The sequence below is a fragment of the Anarhichas minor genome, unplaced genomic scaffold (genome assembly GCF_050575085.1).
Source record: "Anarhichas minor isolate MPS153535 unplaced genomic scaffold, ASM5057508v1 ptg000025l, whole genome shotgun sequence".
In the NCBI taxonomy this organism is placed as follows: Eukaryota; Metazoa; Chordata; class Actinopteri; order Perciformes; family Anarhichadidae; genus Anarhichas; species Anarhichas minor.
In genome coordinates, this window is record NW_027466471.1 from 5047019 (window position 1) to 5063952 (window position 16934).

Sequence of the window (16934 nt, forward strand, 5' to 3'; positions counted from 1 at the left end):
TTGAAGGGCATTTCATTTTCAATGGTTTCATTCCAAAATGCTACTTTGGAAAGAATGTTTTGTTGCCAACCAGACAGATTATTACAACCTCTGATGTCATACTGTTTGGTGTGCAAGTAACTCCAGATCACAGCAAGCAACAATTTCAATGTCAACATCAGAGGGACACTACACATAAAGTGTAGTGGTCATTGGAGATACTGTGAAAAACTGTTGTGTGTGATGTCCTCTGTGGCTCTGGAGGAAGTCTGACCCTGATGACATCATCTCAGCTACAGATATTATTTAACAGAAAGCCTGCATTGTGTAACGGGGTTGTGGAATTTTGAAAGATGGTGGGCATTTACCGGGCAGGGACGGGGGCAAACGAAAAGATGCATTTGGTTGCATTGTGGGAAATAGAGGATTTGCGCTTTTCCATCTTGACACATTATACTGAAGTAAAAGTCCGGATAGCTCGGCCTCAGCTGCAACTATTTTGACCAGTTTTTTTTCGAATAAAACCTTCATTTGTTTTACTATATACTACGCATACATCATTATTGCATTGCATATCTATATATGACAAAGTTTCCAAAGAAAGTAAGAAATGATTCCTTTCATTGATATCCTTCATTCAATTTTGTTATGGATTACTACTGTTTTACATTATGGGGAGGATGCAAAAAGAAGTCAGATTGTATAGAAGTCTATGAGAAAACGACTCTACTTCTCACTTGATTTATTCCCTCAGTAAACATTGTAAACATGAGTTTATGGTCTCAATCTCTAGTTTCAAGTCTTCTTCAATACAGCATGATGTTCATTTAGTAAATTATGGTCCATTTAGAGTCAGATAGACCATACAGCAGAGTATGCTTTAGGGCGGGCTTACTGTGATTGTCAGGGCGCTAGCTACCAGAACCGTATACTGCGTCTCTACGTCACTCCTCTGCGGTCCAAATATGGTAAGTTCTGTTCACTGGTTGCAAAAAAGCCAAGATGGCGACAGCCAAAACTCAGAATTAAGGCTTCGAAACGTCAGTCCACAAACCAATGGGCGACGTCACGGTGACCACGTCCACTTCTTATATACAGTCTCTCAGTACGATTGTTCATCAACCAATCAAATTCCTCCCAACGCTATGTCCTGCCTGCCGGTCCTGTTTTACTGGGAAAGACGTTGGGATTCAGAAGCCAGATAACCTTGAAATGTCCGTTTCATCTTCACTTTAATATGTGTTCTCCTATCCGATCCCAATCTGATTGACTTTGCATGTGCCTGTTCTCTCAAAGTCCCCCCATCCCACAGGCCCCAGTGCAACCACAGTGCCTGCACTGTCTATATCTACGCCCCTGATTACCTCCCCTTAATTAAGACAGTCTGTTGGAAAAGTGATGACTGTCTGAGCAAAGAAGCAGTGGCAGTTTGTGGTGTATAATCTGGACATTACTGAATTATTTTGTCTAATTAGATGAAACGTATTCCCAACAGTACGGTAACAGTACACCGATGACACTGACTTGATGCTTCCGTGTTGCCGTCCTTGCTTAGACCAATGAACCTATACTCTCTAATAACAAAGACAAGTTGAACAGCATCAGCTATCTCCACCCTTCAAAGTGGGTCATCTTAAATCACAGTTATGAACTTAGGCGTGCCCGATAAGTTGCCAAACTTTACACTTTCACATCAGCGACCACAAAAATTCATTAAAAGGCAGATCTTCAAAACCCGCCTGCGAACCTCCCTTTTTCAGATGCAGATGAAAACATTATTCTGATGTTTTCTTGACTTCCTAATGCAGTGTGTCAGATACACTGAGGACCCAACACCCTCTGCTTTGTGATTCAGCTAATGGGTTCGGATGCACCAAGACACAACCTTATTCAGCAGCCGAACCCCCCCAGCCCACCCCACCCCACGCCCCCACTGCTCTGTTTGTGCAAACATGATTCGTGTGCAAGTCATCCGGTGAGCCGGAGCACCTTGAGAATTCCAAATGAGCCGGTAACAAGCGTTTGTGTGGTGCGGTGACGTGGTTCGGTTCCTGGAAGAGGCTGATCTTCTTATCTGACAATTGCGTTGGCACGACTCGCTTTGAGAAACCGATCCACTCACTTTTCACAGAAGTGTTAAAAAAAAGGTAATCGCTTGTGATGTTACTTAGACAGAACTACAATCCCCTCTCCCTTTAAGAGAATGCTGCATTCCTTCACCTCTACACATTCTTTCCCTCAGAGTTTCAGGCAGCTCACTCTGTTGAATCATTTTGCACAATCTAAGGACGGCTCTTAAAGGAGCAAAGTCTGTGCTCTATGTTTCCTGTCGGGTCAGTGATGTAACGGAGCAGTGTGTCATTAAAACTCCCCACAGAGGACGACCGTGAATCATTTTTTTTTTTACTGTACAACATTATAAATGTTGAGTAGTTTTTCTCCAGGTTTGGACTTGATTTCTTTGGAAAATGACATTCAACAAGGTGTTTATCATTGCAGAACTGTACTAGATCCTCAGCAGCTCTCTGATTAAAGGGAAACATTGTCAAACCTCAGCCTTGGACTTCATCTCAACAACATTAAATCATTTGACGGTGATTTAGAGTCACAGACTTTTTTTTTGTCCCTCAAGCTTTCATACAATTATGCTCGCAGGTAGAAAAACATTGCTGCTTTACTGCTTTTGTCTTATCAATTCATGTGTGGTTTAAAGCCACACTATGCAATATATCCAGAGATGCAGGTACAGAAACACACACACACACACACACACACACACAGAGGCCTGGGTCACTGGACTGTAGCGCGGAGCTAATCCCTCTCTAGCACCCATCTGCTGACCAATGGGAATCTAAGGCCCCTGGTTTTCCCTGTTGCATTGTGAGCCAGACCAGCGGGATAAGAGGGGGCTCACGAGTCACTGACTGCACACAGACACGGTGGTAACGTGACTTGTGGGTGAAGCTCCTGTCACATGACCCCTCAACCCCCCACCCCTCCAAAAAAAGATGTGTTAGATTTGTATGTGCATTTCCAACAATCCCCAAGAGAAGCACAAAAATTGGAGCATGACGATGCTTTATTTTTTACGCAAGTCATGAGCAGGCAGCCAGTGGTTTGCAGATCAAGATATCAGTGCTGTGTGCTTCCTCAACATCCTTTATGGACGACACACACTCACTCTCACGCGCAAATCATTTCTGTCCTCCTAGATAATGAGAAGAGAGGGTGCAGTGTAACACATTTACGGTAAAACAGTACGCAGAGATCAGTCCTTGGTCTAGATAAGTAGGCTTCTTGGCAATAAATTGGAGACAGACTTGTGGGAGTGTTGAATAAAAAACTGGTCTACAGTAGGAGCAACTGGCAGATGCTAACAATTTACGTGTTGAAAAATGAAAGTAGAGTGAAACAGTATGCTAAAAAACATGATATCTCACAATACAATATGACGGGACAACCACACTAAAGTATGCCACCTAGCTTTGAGACTTTGGTTTTTGACACCCGGTGTGAGAGGGGGTGACACTCAACGACAAAAAAGGGTCCCGAGCGAGGCTGGATCCCGTGTTAATGAGGTTATTATGTTAAGCAGCTTAAATCACTGGGTGCCTCAGTGTACTGTACTTGGGAAGTACAAACCCGCAGTAAATAGCTATTTCATTGTAGCGAGGAAAATAGCTGTGGTGCGTTGGAAGGTAAGGCAATGTCATGGTATGTCTGTTTGACAGATTCCTCTGAGTTCAGGCAACCGCTAAGAATTTTTCAAGGCCGTTCTAAGCAACACTTGACAAATTTGCGCCATGGCGACTTAGACGCTACATTACATCCCAAGTCTCTTAATTGTCATTTCCTCGCTCCTCGCTTGAACCGGAAGTTGTTCTGCGCCGCCATATTGACGGCCGTCCCAAAGCTCTTGGCCAAATCCCAATGTCCCCCCTAAAGCCTCAAACCCTGAACCCTCAAGGATTTACTGACGTCACCTGGTAAGTGGGTGAGTGTGAGAGACTTTGAGGGCTTGAAATGGTGTAAATAGGAACGGGACAGCACTTTGCTGCAACATATCACGTTACCATGAAAACAACAAAAAATATGATGTATAATTGTGTGTATTTATTTTATACTTTGTACTCCCTGATTTGAAAGTCTTCCAAGCTCTTTCCTCACAAGATGAGAGGTAACTTCATATCATCTATTTACTCGTTTTTGTCAAAACAGCTTCAATGACAAAATCTAATATTTGATGAATAAATAAATAAACATTCTCTGATTTCATGTTCCATTTTTAACCCTTAATGTTTCTGAGTAAATTTAATATGACAGGCTGAACACACGTGAGCCGTCCTCTTTGTTTACCTTTTTTTTGACTAGGTCTTCATCTTGAATGTTTGGACTCTCACCATCTTGTTCTCTTGCTGCAGCTGACCTGCATGATGTGACTGTAAATAGATTAACCCTTTACTTAAATAGCAACATCACAATGAGTAAAGAAATGCTCATTTTAAAGTCAGTTATTAAGATTTTTGCTCAGTACTAAGAGTTAAATCATTTATTAATAAAAAAATTGTATTTATCCTTTATTTTATTTCATCTTGTCATTTGGTTTTTATTCGTTTTATTTTTTTAGTTATGTTCTGTTAACTATTTTACAAAGCTCATGCCTTTAACAAAATGACGTTATTGTGAAAAAATAATACAAATGTGATTAGCAAAATAAATATTACACAACCTGACCACCAGGTGGAGGCAAAGGCTTTAGAATAATGCGCTCACTTTGACATCTTTCTTTTTTTTTTTTTTTGAAAACTTTATTTAATTTATATCAATTGACATCTTTCCACAGCCTCTCATTCTGGAGCTTGAACTTTTTTTTTTTTTTTACAGCAGGTAACAGCACAAACAGTATATTAGATTAAAGAGTAAACAGTAAGTTTGGGTTTGATTCAATACTTTATGGTCTTCTTTCATTGACAGAAAACTGATGGTGTCAAAACAGAAGACCATTATAAGTCTAACAAAAGTTAGAATGACTATTCTAATGTATGAAGTTGTTCTGACGTACCTAATAAACTAACTGTGTAATTCTCTGCCTGTGATCGCTTCACATTTAAATCTCTGGCCGTTCCAAAGTCAGAATGGACCTCGGCTTACATCCCCTTCAACCTCCGGAAGGCTCGAAGACAAATCGGGCAAATAAAATCTCACATTATAAAGAATTTATTGCAGGCAAATAATACCATAAATAATATTTACAAACTATTAAACAACATTCCTTTGTATGGTCTTTCAGTCTTGGGATAACTGTGGATCCGTTATGCCAATTCTCTGAATTTTGGACATTTTATTGAATACTTTTTTAAATGTTGACTTTAGCCCCATAAAGATGTGTGTGTGTATATATATATATATTTTTTTTTTAAAAGAGTGTTATCCATATTCCTTTCCCAGTTTGTGACTAAACTTAAGTATTTCTTTTTTAAATAATTTTCCAAACCGAGCAGCTCTTCGCAGTTCCTGACCACTTAAATGAACTGCAGCCAGATTACCATGTGAATAGCCTTGAATATAGTGATAAATATTGGCAATCTGACACGAGACACCATTACCTCATCAGTGTAGATGAAGGCTGTATATGCATCGTATGTGTAATAAAGCAACCTCCCCTCTACAGTGCATTTTACATGAAGATGAAGCGTCCCTGACAATGACTTGAGTTTTTTGACCTGTACTTTACGTGAGGGGCATTCTTTAGTATTTCACAAATTATGCACACGTTTGATGAATCTGCCTTTCAGAAAAGATCCCACAATAAAAAACACAGCACACTATTTCCCTCTTGGCATTTAGTTTAGGCGTTAAAGAAATATGTTTCTGAAATAATTAAAAACAAACAGAACTTTCATGTCAGAAAAAATAAATTCGTTAATACCTTGAATATTTTGAACAATTCAACCTGCTGATTGTCCCCATTCCCTAATCCACGCTGACTGAGAAAAAAACATCTCTTTTCCGTTAAAAATGCTTGTTAAAATGACAGTTTGAACCTATCGGATGCTAGCTTCCTTTGCTTTTTCAACATTCCAGCAAGTTGAGTGGGAAAAGTACAGAATGCGCCCGTCGGGTGTGACAGATTCTCACTCTTGGCGTCATTGTTGCCGTTTCCTCTCCGTTTCTAAACAAAAACTCTCAAAGGCTTCTTCCATCTCGGGCTCCATCTCGTCTTCGGAGTCGTATCTGTGAACACAGCAGAGCGACGCGAGTTATTTTTTGTAGACCTTTGAGACCAATGTGCTAATATTAACACAACCTACAACATGGGTACGTAGTTGAGGATCTCACAGACACACACACAGGTCTGAGAGACAGAGGACAGGAGCGAGCTAAGCCCTCTTCACGCCCCAACTGCTGACTAGACTGAATCTGTTGCATTGTGGGCCGCTCAAACGCATTCACCAAGCGCAGGGGCCCACAGGTGAAGTCGCTATGCAGTCACATGACCAGAGGTGAATAGTAACCCACAGAACTACTGTAATATCAGATAATATCATCTTTAAAGTGCAGTATAAGCAGCAAGCATCAACAAGTGCCTAGTAAAGTGGGTGGCTGTGACCGAATGAAAAATGTAAAAGACACACATGACCCTTCTATGTGGTGTCAACCCCATTATATGTACTTACAATTCACTTTCATCTCCATTTTCGCCATCGAGATCGTTGAAGTAGTCCTGCCGGTCCAGGATCTCTTGGTACTTCTCAGCATAATCTGAAAAAAGCAACACGATGACGTTTCTTTTCTCATTTAAAGGAGGAGAGGACTGCTTTCTCTGACAATCTAAAGGACTTATTCAGTTGCCTGAGGAGAGTAGCGAAGGGTGAGTCAAGCCAAGATGTGAATTTATAACAATTATTTGTATCTAAAATGATAATGTAGAGTGTTAATGTGGAAACGTCCAGGACTAATGACAGCATTCTCCCCCATTTCTTTACCAGCACCCTTTACTTATGTTTACAAGAAATAGTTGTGTAATAAACATATTAATGCATTTAAGAAAAACACTGTTTACTTGACTGACCAACTGTCTTTTACATCAATATAAAGTTGTGTCTGCTTCATGCTGCATAATCTATTTCTACCATCAGCAACAATAACGCGTCATAAACAAATGAGAAGTCCATTTGTATCAACACCTTCATCTATTCATTCATTCTCAGAAAACTGTCTAATATCAAGGGGAACGGCTTAGAGTTCCATTTATGAAACAGATTCATTACTTTATGTACAAAAGCATCGTTTCATATAGTTACTTGTAATAACACAGTTAGATATGAGAAGCTATTGCAAGAGGAAGCCATTTCATGTGTGCACATAAACTAAACAGACACGACTTCACATTAATCCGGAGTGGATTTTTTTACATTTATTACCGACACCACGATAATCTTGCACGTCCACGCTTGATAACACGGAAGACTCACCGGGGTCTGCTGCTGTAAAAGGAGTCCCATCTTCTGTGTAGAATGTCGGTTCATTCTGAGAAGAAGAAAAAAACGAATTCCATGAACACCAGGTAACGTAGAGGGCGGGGGTGAAAAAAAAAGAAGAAATGTAGAATTGTATTACGGTATGGTCGACACTCACCATGAAGTAGTTGGGGTCGTTGTCTGGTGTGGCGTTGCTGGCCGCTGCAGCGGCGCGGACTCTGCCCCAGTCGCTCGATCTCAACTCCACCAGTTTCAGAAGCATCTGTCTCACATCCCTGATGACAAAAACACCCACATCAAGAAGTCTCAGCCAGGCTGTCGATGAGGGTTCAACTCTGAACCGTTTGGCTTTTGGGCACTTCGGACAGTTTATGGCAGACTTTTGAATGACGATACAAGTTTCGTGTGTGTGTGTTGAAAAGCTAAAACTCTACAGTACACATTGGTTTCATCTCTCAAATGTAACAACAGTATATACTTGATTGTTTTTGTCAAAGAATATCTGTTTTTCCAAAGTTTTTTGATGTATGATTGTCTTCAACACTGGACGCATTTGCAGCATCTCGGCTGCAAAAGCATGTTTCAAACCTAAAGTTACCTTTAGCATAAGCCTTTAGTAGCCGCTGCACACTAAAGAGCACATTATATACACACCGGCTGCAGGTGGCATCCAGTAGAATAGTTTCTATTCTTTGGATCAGTTCCTCCATGTACGGTTTTCCCCTCTCTTTCCACGCGTCATCCAAGATGGAGCCCGTCAGCTGGGAATTAAAAACGCATTCTCATTACCTGCCTGAAAAGTGGAGCTTACCCACAAGTCTGTAAAATGATCGACTTGAGATTTGAAACCTTGAGCAGTTTGACGGCGCAGATGAGATTTGCATCCACAGGCTTGGAGAACAGACTTTTCATCAGGTCTTTCAGAGCAATGAGGAGGATATCTGCTCGGTTTGGAGGTCCTTTTACGCTCTTTACCTAAAAACAAAATGGCATAAATATCAAAAAAATCATATGAGAAGGTTAAAGGCGCGCCGAGTAGTATTCTGGTGTTGCAGCAGCACCAGACATCCTAAAGCAGGGGTCTCTAACTCAAGGCCCGCGGGCCAAATCCGGCCTGCCACGTCATTTTATGTGGCCCTGCCAGCAAAAAAATAAAAAGTTTAAAAAAATTAAATAAATAATTAAAAGTTAGACTTGATAATAAAAATATCCCCATAGTCGAAATTATGAGATAGAAAGTCGAAGTTATGAGACAGAAAGTCAAAAATGATGAGATACCTAAACCAGGGTTCATACACATTTTGACCAATGGATTTCCATGACTTTAAACCAAATTTCCATGACCAAACATTTTGTGAAATCTCGGTGTATACATGAAAAAGTGATAAAATGTAGTATTTAAACGAACAATGAGAATTCCAAAGCATCCAGTATACCTTAAATGACACAAACGAATGAGAGACAATAGTTTGATTAAAAGAATAAACATTTATAAATATACTCTGGTTGACAGGCATTCATAACACTGACACATCAATAAGAGCTTTAGTAGGTAGTAGCATCCAGCTAGTGCACATGTTGCTTTCCCTTTTGTAGTGCAAAGTTTTCATTGAACCCTGTTACTGTATGGCTTCATATTAAATTCCACTGTTACTCTAAAGCTGTTAGAATTGTGGCCTATCTTCTATTTGCAATTAATATGCATTCAATCCAGTTCAATTATTTAAATGAAAATGATAATCTACTCTGGCTAAGGTAACTTATCAAGAGAAAAATAATAGCTGTGATCTATACACACCTCTGCATTAGCAACCTGCTGAAATGAAGGTACAGGCACCTTAACCTTCTCATTACTTCAGGGTTCTTGGGAGCAACGTGGGGCTGTTGGGACTGTTAGTACACTGGCTGTGGTCATTACAGTGAACAGTGTGTACAGTGTGATGAGAGGGCATGTGAGCCCTTGTTGCTGTACTTCATCTCCTTGGAGCAGAGGCTGCATTTAGCATAGCCTGCCTATCAATGTATTTAAAACACTGTGACAGCAGGAAGCTGTACTCACGTCTGTTTAGACCTCCACCTTTATCCAGACCCAGCTCCACCTTTATCCAGGCCCAGCTCCACTCACAGCTCAGACCTGCGTCAAGCTGCGCTACACAACCAGCCTCCTCTTCCTGAAGCTCTTTGACCTCATCATCTCATCAGTATCTGGGCCTTTCATTCTACTTTGAGTTAAAACAAACAACCTGCAACCAGATGCGCCGGTGTTCTGGTTTAACGTTAATGAGTGACCGCGTGAACTGAACCGGAACACGGGGGGGGCTTCATGTTTCATCACGTTACGTTTATTCCTTCTAAATCGCGATAATGATGAACGTTAACAGTCGACAAAGTTCCGCATGCAGTGGACGTTAACTTAACCCAGCAAGTCTGAACGGTAACGGGACATAACGTAACTTAAACTTTAACGGAGGGAAAGACGCTGTACACATCTGAACGCTGATTGGCCAAGACTCAACACGTCAAAGATGTTCTATTGCGAAGATCACAACATCACATTTTCTCCTCGTCTCACTCCAATCTGAGAAACGCTGGCTGGCCAGTTGACCGCCCCCCCCCCCCCGAAAAAAAAACTCTACGGATCTACACGATTCACGTGGATGATATATTTTTGATTCAAAACGGTGAATCAAAAATATATCACCGAAAAGTGACAAGTTTGCAGGTATGGCCTGTCCTAAAGGAAGGCAGCAATTCTCGAAGGTGTATATAGTTTGGTTTGTTTTGTCTTTTGAGGGGCTGGACTGAAGCGGGGACACCTCTATAAACACCAACATCTGTCCTTGACTTACTGAGTGATGAAGTTTCCCTGATTGCCGTCGCTCTTTCAAAATGAATAGAAGCGAAAAGTCCTCAACTACGTCCTCTGGAGGCTTTTACAGCAACAGTCGGCAATTATTGACTCAAACGTAGCTTAACCACTTCATGTTATGTGCTACTTCCCTACACTTTAAGAGAAAATTGCAGATGAACATATAATACCCAGGAATTCACAACATAGACACCACAACTGCACGCCTGCTGTCAGCTGTCTGCCGAACTAGCAAGCAAAAACCCAGCGAAATGTTTCCCTCAGTGCCGCCAGGGCAGCATGTAGCCCCCCCCAACAACAGAAGTCAATATAGCGCCATGTAAAATCTGACAAATTGATTAGATAACTGCTTTTTTTTTTTTATAACCGTATGAATGATAACATAACGTGGCCTCAAAGAGAACAGCTTACCTCCAGGTTTAGGTAGAGCTCTCCCAGAAAGAGCACATAGGAGTGGAATTTCTTCTGAGTCTCCGGGTCTCCTCCAACCGCTGCATCCTTCTGTTGAAATTCTGTTTGACATCTACGGCAGATCACAGTAATCTTCTTTAATGGAGCTTAAAACATATTTCTACTACTGCTCGTGTGATACCAGCATTTTCTACTGCTTTTAACCTTTTTGAACAATCTAATTATAGGAAAATTGTGTTTCATGAAAAGCAGAGGGGATTCATGGTCGTGCCCCTAAAAACATCAATTTAAACCAGACCGAAATAAATCACCTTTTCAGGAGCAGGTTGCGGAAGTTGCCACTTGGCGGGCTGACATGGAGATGATGGGACAGGTAGTTACACAGCCTGGCCCCAGTGTAAGCGAAGTTAGGAATGGCAGTAGACTGCAATGAAAGTTGTGTGTTTTATCAGAAACATGTATCTTCATATTTAACGGGCACGTCATGTTTGGAAAGGTTTGGTTTAAAATCATACTGTTGCAGATACACAAATAGCTAAATGATGACTGAACGCTTTTCCCCGAACCTGTGTGTAGATCAGTTCCACCAGCTCGTTCAGCAGTTCTTCAGTGGTAACCCAGGAGTTGAGCATGCCAGTTATATGTTCCACATCCAACTCAAAGGACCCCGGTGAGGAGCTCAGGTGGCCAAGGAAGTCCGCGACCGTTTCAGCCAAGGTCGGTTCACCGTAATAGCTTTCGTCGTCGTCATAAAACGAGGGGTCCTATTAAAAAAAAAATGAAAATAAATACACAAATAACTAAATAGAAAACCCAGAGCCACTTCCTCTTTCTAATACAAAATAGTTTAGCATTTAAATTGTATTTTTAACAGTAATGATGGAATGCGCTACTGACACATTTCCTAAATTCTCCGTGGAAACTAACATCAGAAGTGAAGAGAACCATTACAATATAATGTTTAAAAATGGCTTCTGTAAATTCTTCTTACTTCGTACGGGTTCACTGCAGAGGGGACAAACTCTGGGGCACTGGCAGAAAGCTTAGATGACTTGACCACAGAGTCCACTTCGTTAAAACCTCTGGAGGCAGACGTACTGTTGGCGTTTGCACTTTGTTGGGGTTTGCTCTGTCTTTTAAAATCTGAACCAAAAAAAAGAAGAAAGGCGTTCATCCAACATGGGCCAATTCTCTCTAAGAAAAGGCTGGCGGGAAATCAAAGATATTGTCTGCCTGTGGCATAGAGCCACGACAAACTGAACAAAATACAATACAGCACTGTCCTGCAGTGCTTTTAAAGTAAAGCTGATATTAGTAGAGTGCAAAGACGCAATATAATACAGAATAATACACAGTACGTAGTTGCACATAAACCTAGTGGTGCAATATCTGTGGTTGGTTGGCAGTCATCACATAAATTAGTAGTGGATCGTGCTGGCTATGGACTGTGGTGATGGAGTGATATGGTGTTGTTTTTTCAGAGGGAAATACCAAAACGTTTTGGTTGACACCAGAAGTATGCAGTTTAACACAGGTTGTGCATTTCTAATCTGCCTATGCAATCACGTGGTTTTGACCACGACCATGCAGAGACATAGTCCTTTAGAAAAATATCACAATAGGGCCTCCAATTGTCAAAACATCAGACTCGTTCTGATAAAGCGTTTTACAAATGGTAGGCACAGAATATGGTATTGTTTTAACTTCTACGCCATCTCACTTTACTTCCTTATTTCTTAGCGCCAGCCACAATAACAGAAGGGAAACTAATTATTCTACTTTGCTCTACGTTCATATCGTTAGGTTAGCTATAGCCAACGTTAGCTCTCTAAAGTTGTAGCTGGGTATTAGACAGCTTTAAGTGACGCACGTAACTAACCAACTATGTGACATCTGAGCGGGAGCTTTATTTAGAAGCTGCGTTGCCTCACATGAAACAACACCACCAACAGGTGCATGTCGCAACGCCAACATGCTAAAGCTAGCTAACATTAATGGTATTTAGCAGTTAGCAAGCTAATTAAAGATTTAGAACAGTTTAAATGAGTAACGTATCACCCCGACACTTCGCAGAAGAAGTGTCAGGAGGAACTGTGTGACGACTATTCAATTTAGCCAAACACAGTTTGGGCCGTAAGTGACCGTGTCAGCGCGTGACATTTAACGTGAAATGAAATCGAATCTGAAAGTAGCGTTAGCTAGTAAATTAGCAGTTAGCTCGGGTGTCGTTAGCTAGCTAGTTGACGGCTCCTTACTTCCACCAGCCATGACGTCAGCCGTGCTAATGTTGCTCTCGCCAAAAGGCGGGGAAGTTCGCGGCTGCCTCAGCGGCTCCCTTTGGTTGAACAGCGTGCCTTTGGTGTCACCACCAGCGGTGTTATTGGGGTCCGCGACGACATTTCGGGTTCTTCCCGCTCCGGGAGCTCGGTCAAAACTCTCGTCCATGACTGCTCGCTTCACTCTCAAAGCAGCATCAGAAAGAAAGATGGAGAAATGTTGTTCACTGCTTTTTTGTTTTGCGTAGCAGCCGTTGCTTGTGTTTTATCACAACAAAGCACGCCCTATCTCTCTTTCATGATGGCTTTTTTCTCTAACGGCAAGTGCCACAGTATATACACAACTTCTCTTTGGCTACTTCCTTTAACAACAAACTCGCTGTAGCTGATTATCCGCGACAGTGTGGGATATCAAAATTAAACTGTCTCCCTCTAGTGGCGTGGAGTGGAAACTAAGCTATAAACGGTGCATGGTGCAGACTGAAGGTATTATCAGTGGTGGTAAGAAAATGCCTAAATATCACAATTACATTTGCATACATATTACTTTATACTTAAAAGTCCTACATTCATAACTTTACTTGAATACTGTACACAAATTATTGTTTTTCTTCTTCTTACTGTTTTCTTCTTTTTCTGATGAGGGTCTTTTTTTCTCCTCCCAGATCAATTCTTCCCTTTAGAGAAATAAGTGTCCAATAAAATCAACACTGACTATGGTTTTGCTTTTTAGAATTGTATTATTATTATATTTTTAATTTTATGAAGAGAGAAATATAGGATTCGGCCTCACCTCTCCACCCTAATAATTTTCGTACTGTCCCTAAAAGTACAGAAGTATTACTAGAAAGATTACAATTAAAGCACTGATCATTAAGAAAAAAATCCCCATGTTAATGTTTTATTATTATTGTATCACTTACATGTAAGTACGCATTTAATTATTGTAGGAAGTAGTTTATAAGATGATTTCATTCAGGATGCAGTAGAATGAAAATTATAACATTTCTACCTGAATTGTAGTGGAAGTATAAAGCAGCATAAAATGGGAATACTCAAGTAATTTAGGTATTTTTTGTAAAGATCTGGTTCCTGACCATCATTCAATATAACTGCTGTGGGGGGGATTTTAGAAAAGATACTGAGATTGTGATTTCATCTCCCCAAGCCCCCTTGGACATCTGTAAATCAAATCTGATCACATTATTTTTATTAATTCACTTGTTCAAGTTGTATTGAAACATTTGATATGCTACATGATCTCTCTTAATGCTGTTTTTTTATTTTTTATTTCACACTGCCAGGAATTCTGGTGGAGAAATAACAAACCTCTTGATTTCTATTTTAGTTGAACTTGTTTTGCCCTCAGTCACAGTCACATTTATTGAAAACAATTGTTTGCCTTTAAAAAAAACAAATAATAACTATGCCGAATAGTTTGATTTTATGGAACTCCTGCTTAGGGTGTGAACATTTCCAGAAAAATAATACAGACAACATGACTTGAGTGTCTGCAATGTTAGCTACTGCCCCCATCTGTGGGTTTAGGCAGTGGTTATAAGACATAATACTGATCTAAAATATGCTATGACATATTTAAGATTCTGGACCTGTGCGACCCCTTTAGAAGTGCCCGTCTCTCCCCGCGCGCTCTCAGTAGCTGCCCACTATAAAACATGTGTTGCACCAGAGCTCTCAGTCTAAGTATTCATTAGTTCTTTCAGCCTCCAGTCATTTTCCACTTGTTTCCCAAAGCTGGCTCACATTATGCCACGGAGAATTCCTTTTGCCAGAAATGCGTAGAACCCACTCTGATTACTGCCCCTATTCGAGGTTACTGCCCCCCCCCCCCCATGCCAGTGTCTTGAAAGGGAGTTCAAACATTCACAAATGTCAGCACAAGGTGACAAATGATTGGTGTTAAGAGGAGATGGGGGGGGGGGGGGGGTTCATGTGCATGCTCATCAGCAACGGTTTTAAATGCCTCCCAAATAATTTCAGGTTTCCTGGTAATCTTTTTAACTGTTATAAACAAATCTAGGAAAACACAGTGCTACTGTATGTGGTATATATATATTTTTTTATACTATACTATACTTGTTTTCTCCCTTTTAGTTTAGAAATATAAGTACAGGAAAAACTAAAAATCTAAACACATTTTAGTCCAAAAGCTAAGGTTTATCCTCAGGACGCTGTATGTGGCCTCAGAGCATCGGTGCAAGCAGCCCCGCCACATTGCAAATGCAGCGGACAGTGCTGTGCACGGGTGCAGAAAGAGGCGGTCATGAAATATTATTCCATATGTTGCCACTAGCCCTGACTGTCATGAGGGAATGCACTGCGGCATTCCTCCGCGTTAATCATTCGTCGCGGTGATTCCTTGAGCGGCCGTTAAAGAGCAGCACCACGCTTTCTGGACTCCCGCTGTTCACGCGGACGCTTTTTCTCGTTTCCCACCTGGAGTCGCTGGAGGCCGACTTGGTTGCATTTGGGAATTGTCTCTCGACCTCCCCCCGTCTTCCGCCGGCTCTCCCCCCAACTTTTTCCGCGTCTCTGCCGCGTAACGCGAAGTTCAGAGGGGCGGAGTTATAGAGGAGAACATGAGGCCCGGAAGGAAGCCTGTGGTGTTAATGTTCTCCCCGCGTCTCTTTTGATCTGGCATCGAGGCAGCTGTCATTGATTAGTGTGTTTGCAGATGATTACTAAGGGGAAGTGGGTGGTCAGACACAGGTCATATCGCTCATTCACATTTTATGCCTCCACACACACACACACACACACTCAGATACTCCCCTTTAAAAGGCCCTCTGGAAGCCTATTTGGCAGCAGTGATGCAGACCAACATGACTGAATTTGCTTGTGCTATCAGCTTTGCTGCTGCTGCTGTAATGGGCTGATATTAGGAAATTATGTCAGCATCTACTGTAGGCCATACCACGGAAGTTTCCTCCCTCCCATTTTGTTGCGGTGGGTCTGCGTGTTTGGGAACTAATCATTAGTGCAATGGTTGCCACATGGAATATCTGGCTAGTTGCCTTTTCGTCCCGTCCTACTGCAGAGATAAGACTCATTGTGACCTGATCGTTCGCCAGCCTTTCCCCACCGCTTGTGAGAAGAACTTTCTCCTTCAGTGAATTCAGTATTCTGTTGTATGTCTGTTTTAGAGGAAGTGAGACGAGCGCGTGGCGGAGGAGAAAACGGTATTTTATTTCCACGTGACAGAGTTCCTATAAAAAGTAAGAGAATGCAAAAGGAATGCTTGCCTTGTAAGTGTTCCCCGCCAGTTAAATATTTCACAAAAATAAATTAATCATTACAATACAGTCAAAACGCAGTGGTTAAGTATCAAACATTTGCTTTAAATATGTCGCGTCCGCTAGTGTTTAATTAATGCTGTCGTGACAGACCGACCGATCGTTTTAATCAAAGTTTTCTATCTCTGTTGCAGATTATCTAGGGTCTCACGGGGAGAATGCGGACTATAAATAACATCTCCTGCATTTCTAGCACAGTATGTGAGCCGGGACAGGATCCTCTGCGTCGTCCACGTCACACACATATATACTCCAGTTGCAAACTGTTTGGCACAGGAAAAAAAAAAAGGATAAATATTGCATCCCCGTGCCACAGAAAACACAGATATCATTATCTCCCACCAAAATAAAGTCTCAACCAGCAGCAGAGACCGTCATTTTTTTTCTTTTTCCATGTAACAGTGTTAGTGCCTTGTTTCCAAACGAGAGATTTCTCAGCGAATGTCTTTTTATTTAACAGCTTTTTTTCTTCTTCCAGTATCGAAAAGTCTCTCTGTCCAGTGCTGCATGTCCTCCTCCTCCTCCTCCTCTTCCTCTTCATCTTCCTCTTCCTCTTCCTCTTCCTCTTCCTCCTCCTCCTCCTGCAGTCGGAGTCCTCAAAGTT

General features: G+C 41.4%; 1 protein-coding gene across 1 annotated transcript; it reads right to left on the bottom strand.

The window, feature by feature from the left end:
- Positions 1–5180: 5180 nt before the first annotated feature.
- paip1 (poly(A) binding protein interacting protein 1) lies at positions 5181–13387 on the bottom strand. Its single transcript, XM_076099046.1, has 11 exons — positions 12996–13387; positions 11732–11883; positions 11307–11504; positions 11052–11164; positions 10741–10852; positions 8310–8435; positions 8115–8221; positions 7618–7735; positions 7455–7509; positions 6657–6741; positions 5181–6213 (listed from the first exon to the last, which is right to left on the bottom strand). The coding sequence occupies exons 1-11, from the start codon at positions 13183–13185 to the stop codon at positions 6126–6128; spliced, it is 1344 nt and encodes a 447-aa protein (XP_075955161.1). The 5' UTR covers positions 13186–13387; the 3' UTR covers positions 5181–6125.
- Positions 13388–16934: the final 3547 nt, after the last annotated feature.

Excerpts from the sequence above, each read along its gene's own strand:
- paip1 (XM_076099046.1), bottom strand. The coding sequence starts at position 13,185 with ATGGACGAGAGTTTTGACCGAGCTCCCGGAGCGGGAAGAACCCGAAAT. Across the intron at positions 11,505-11,731 it reads CTGCAGTGAACCCGTACGAA|GACCCCTCGTTTTATGACGA; the intron begins GTAAGAAGAATT and ends TTTTTTTAATAG. Across the intron at positions 6,742-7,454 it reads TTTTACAGCAGCAGACCCCG|ATTATGCTGAGAAGTACCAA; the intron begins GTGAGTCTTCCG and ends TGCTTTTTTCAG.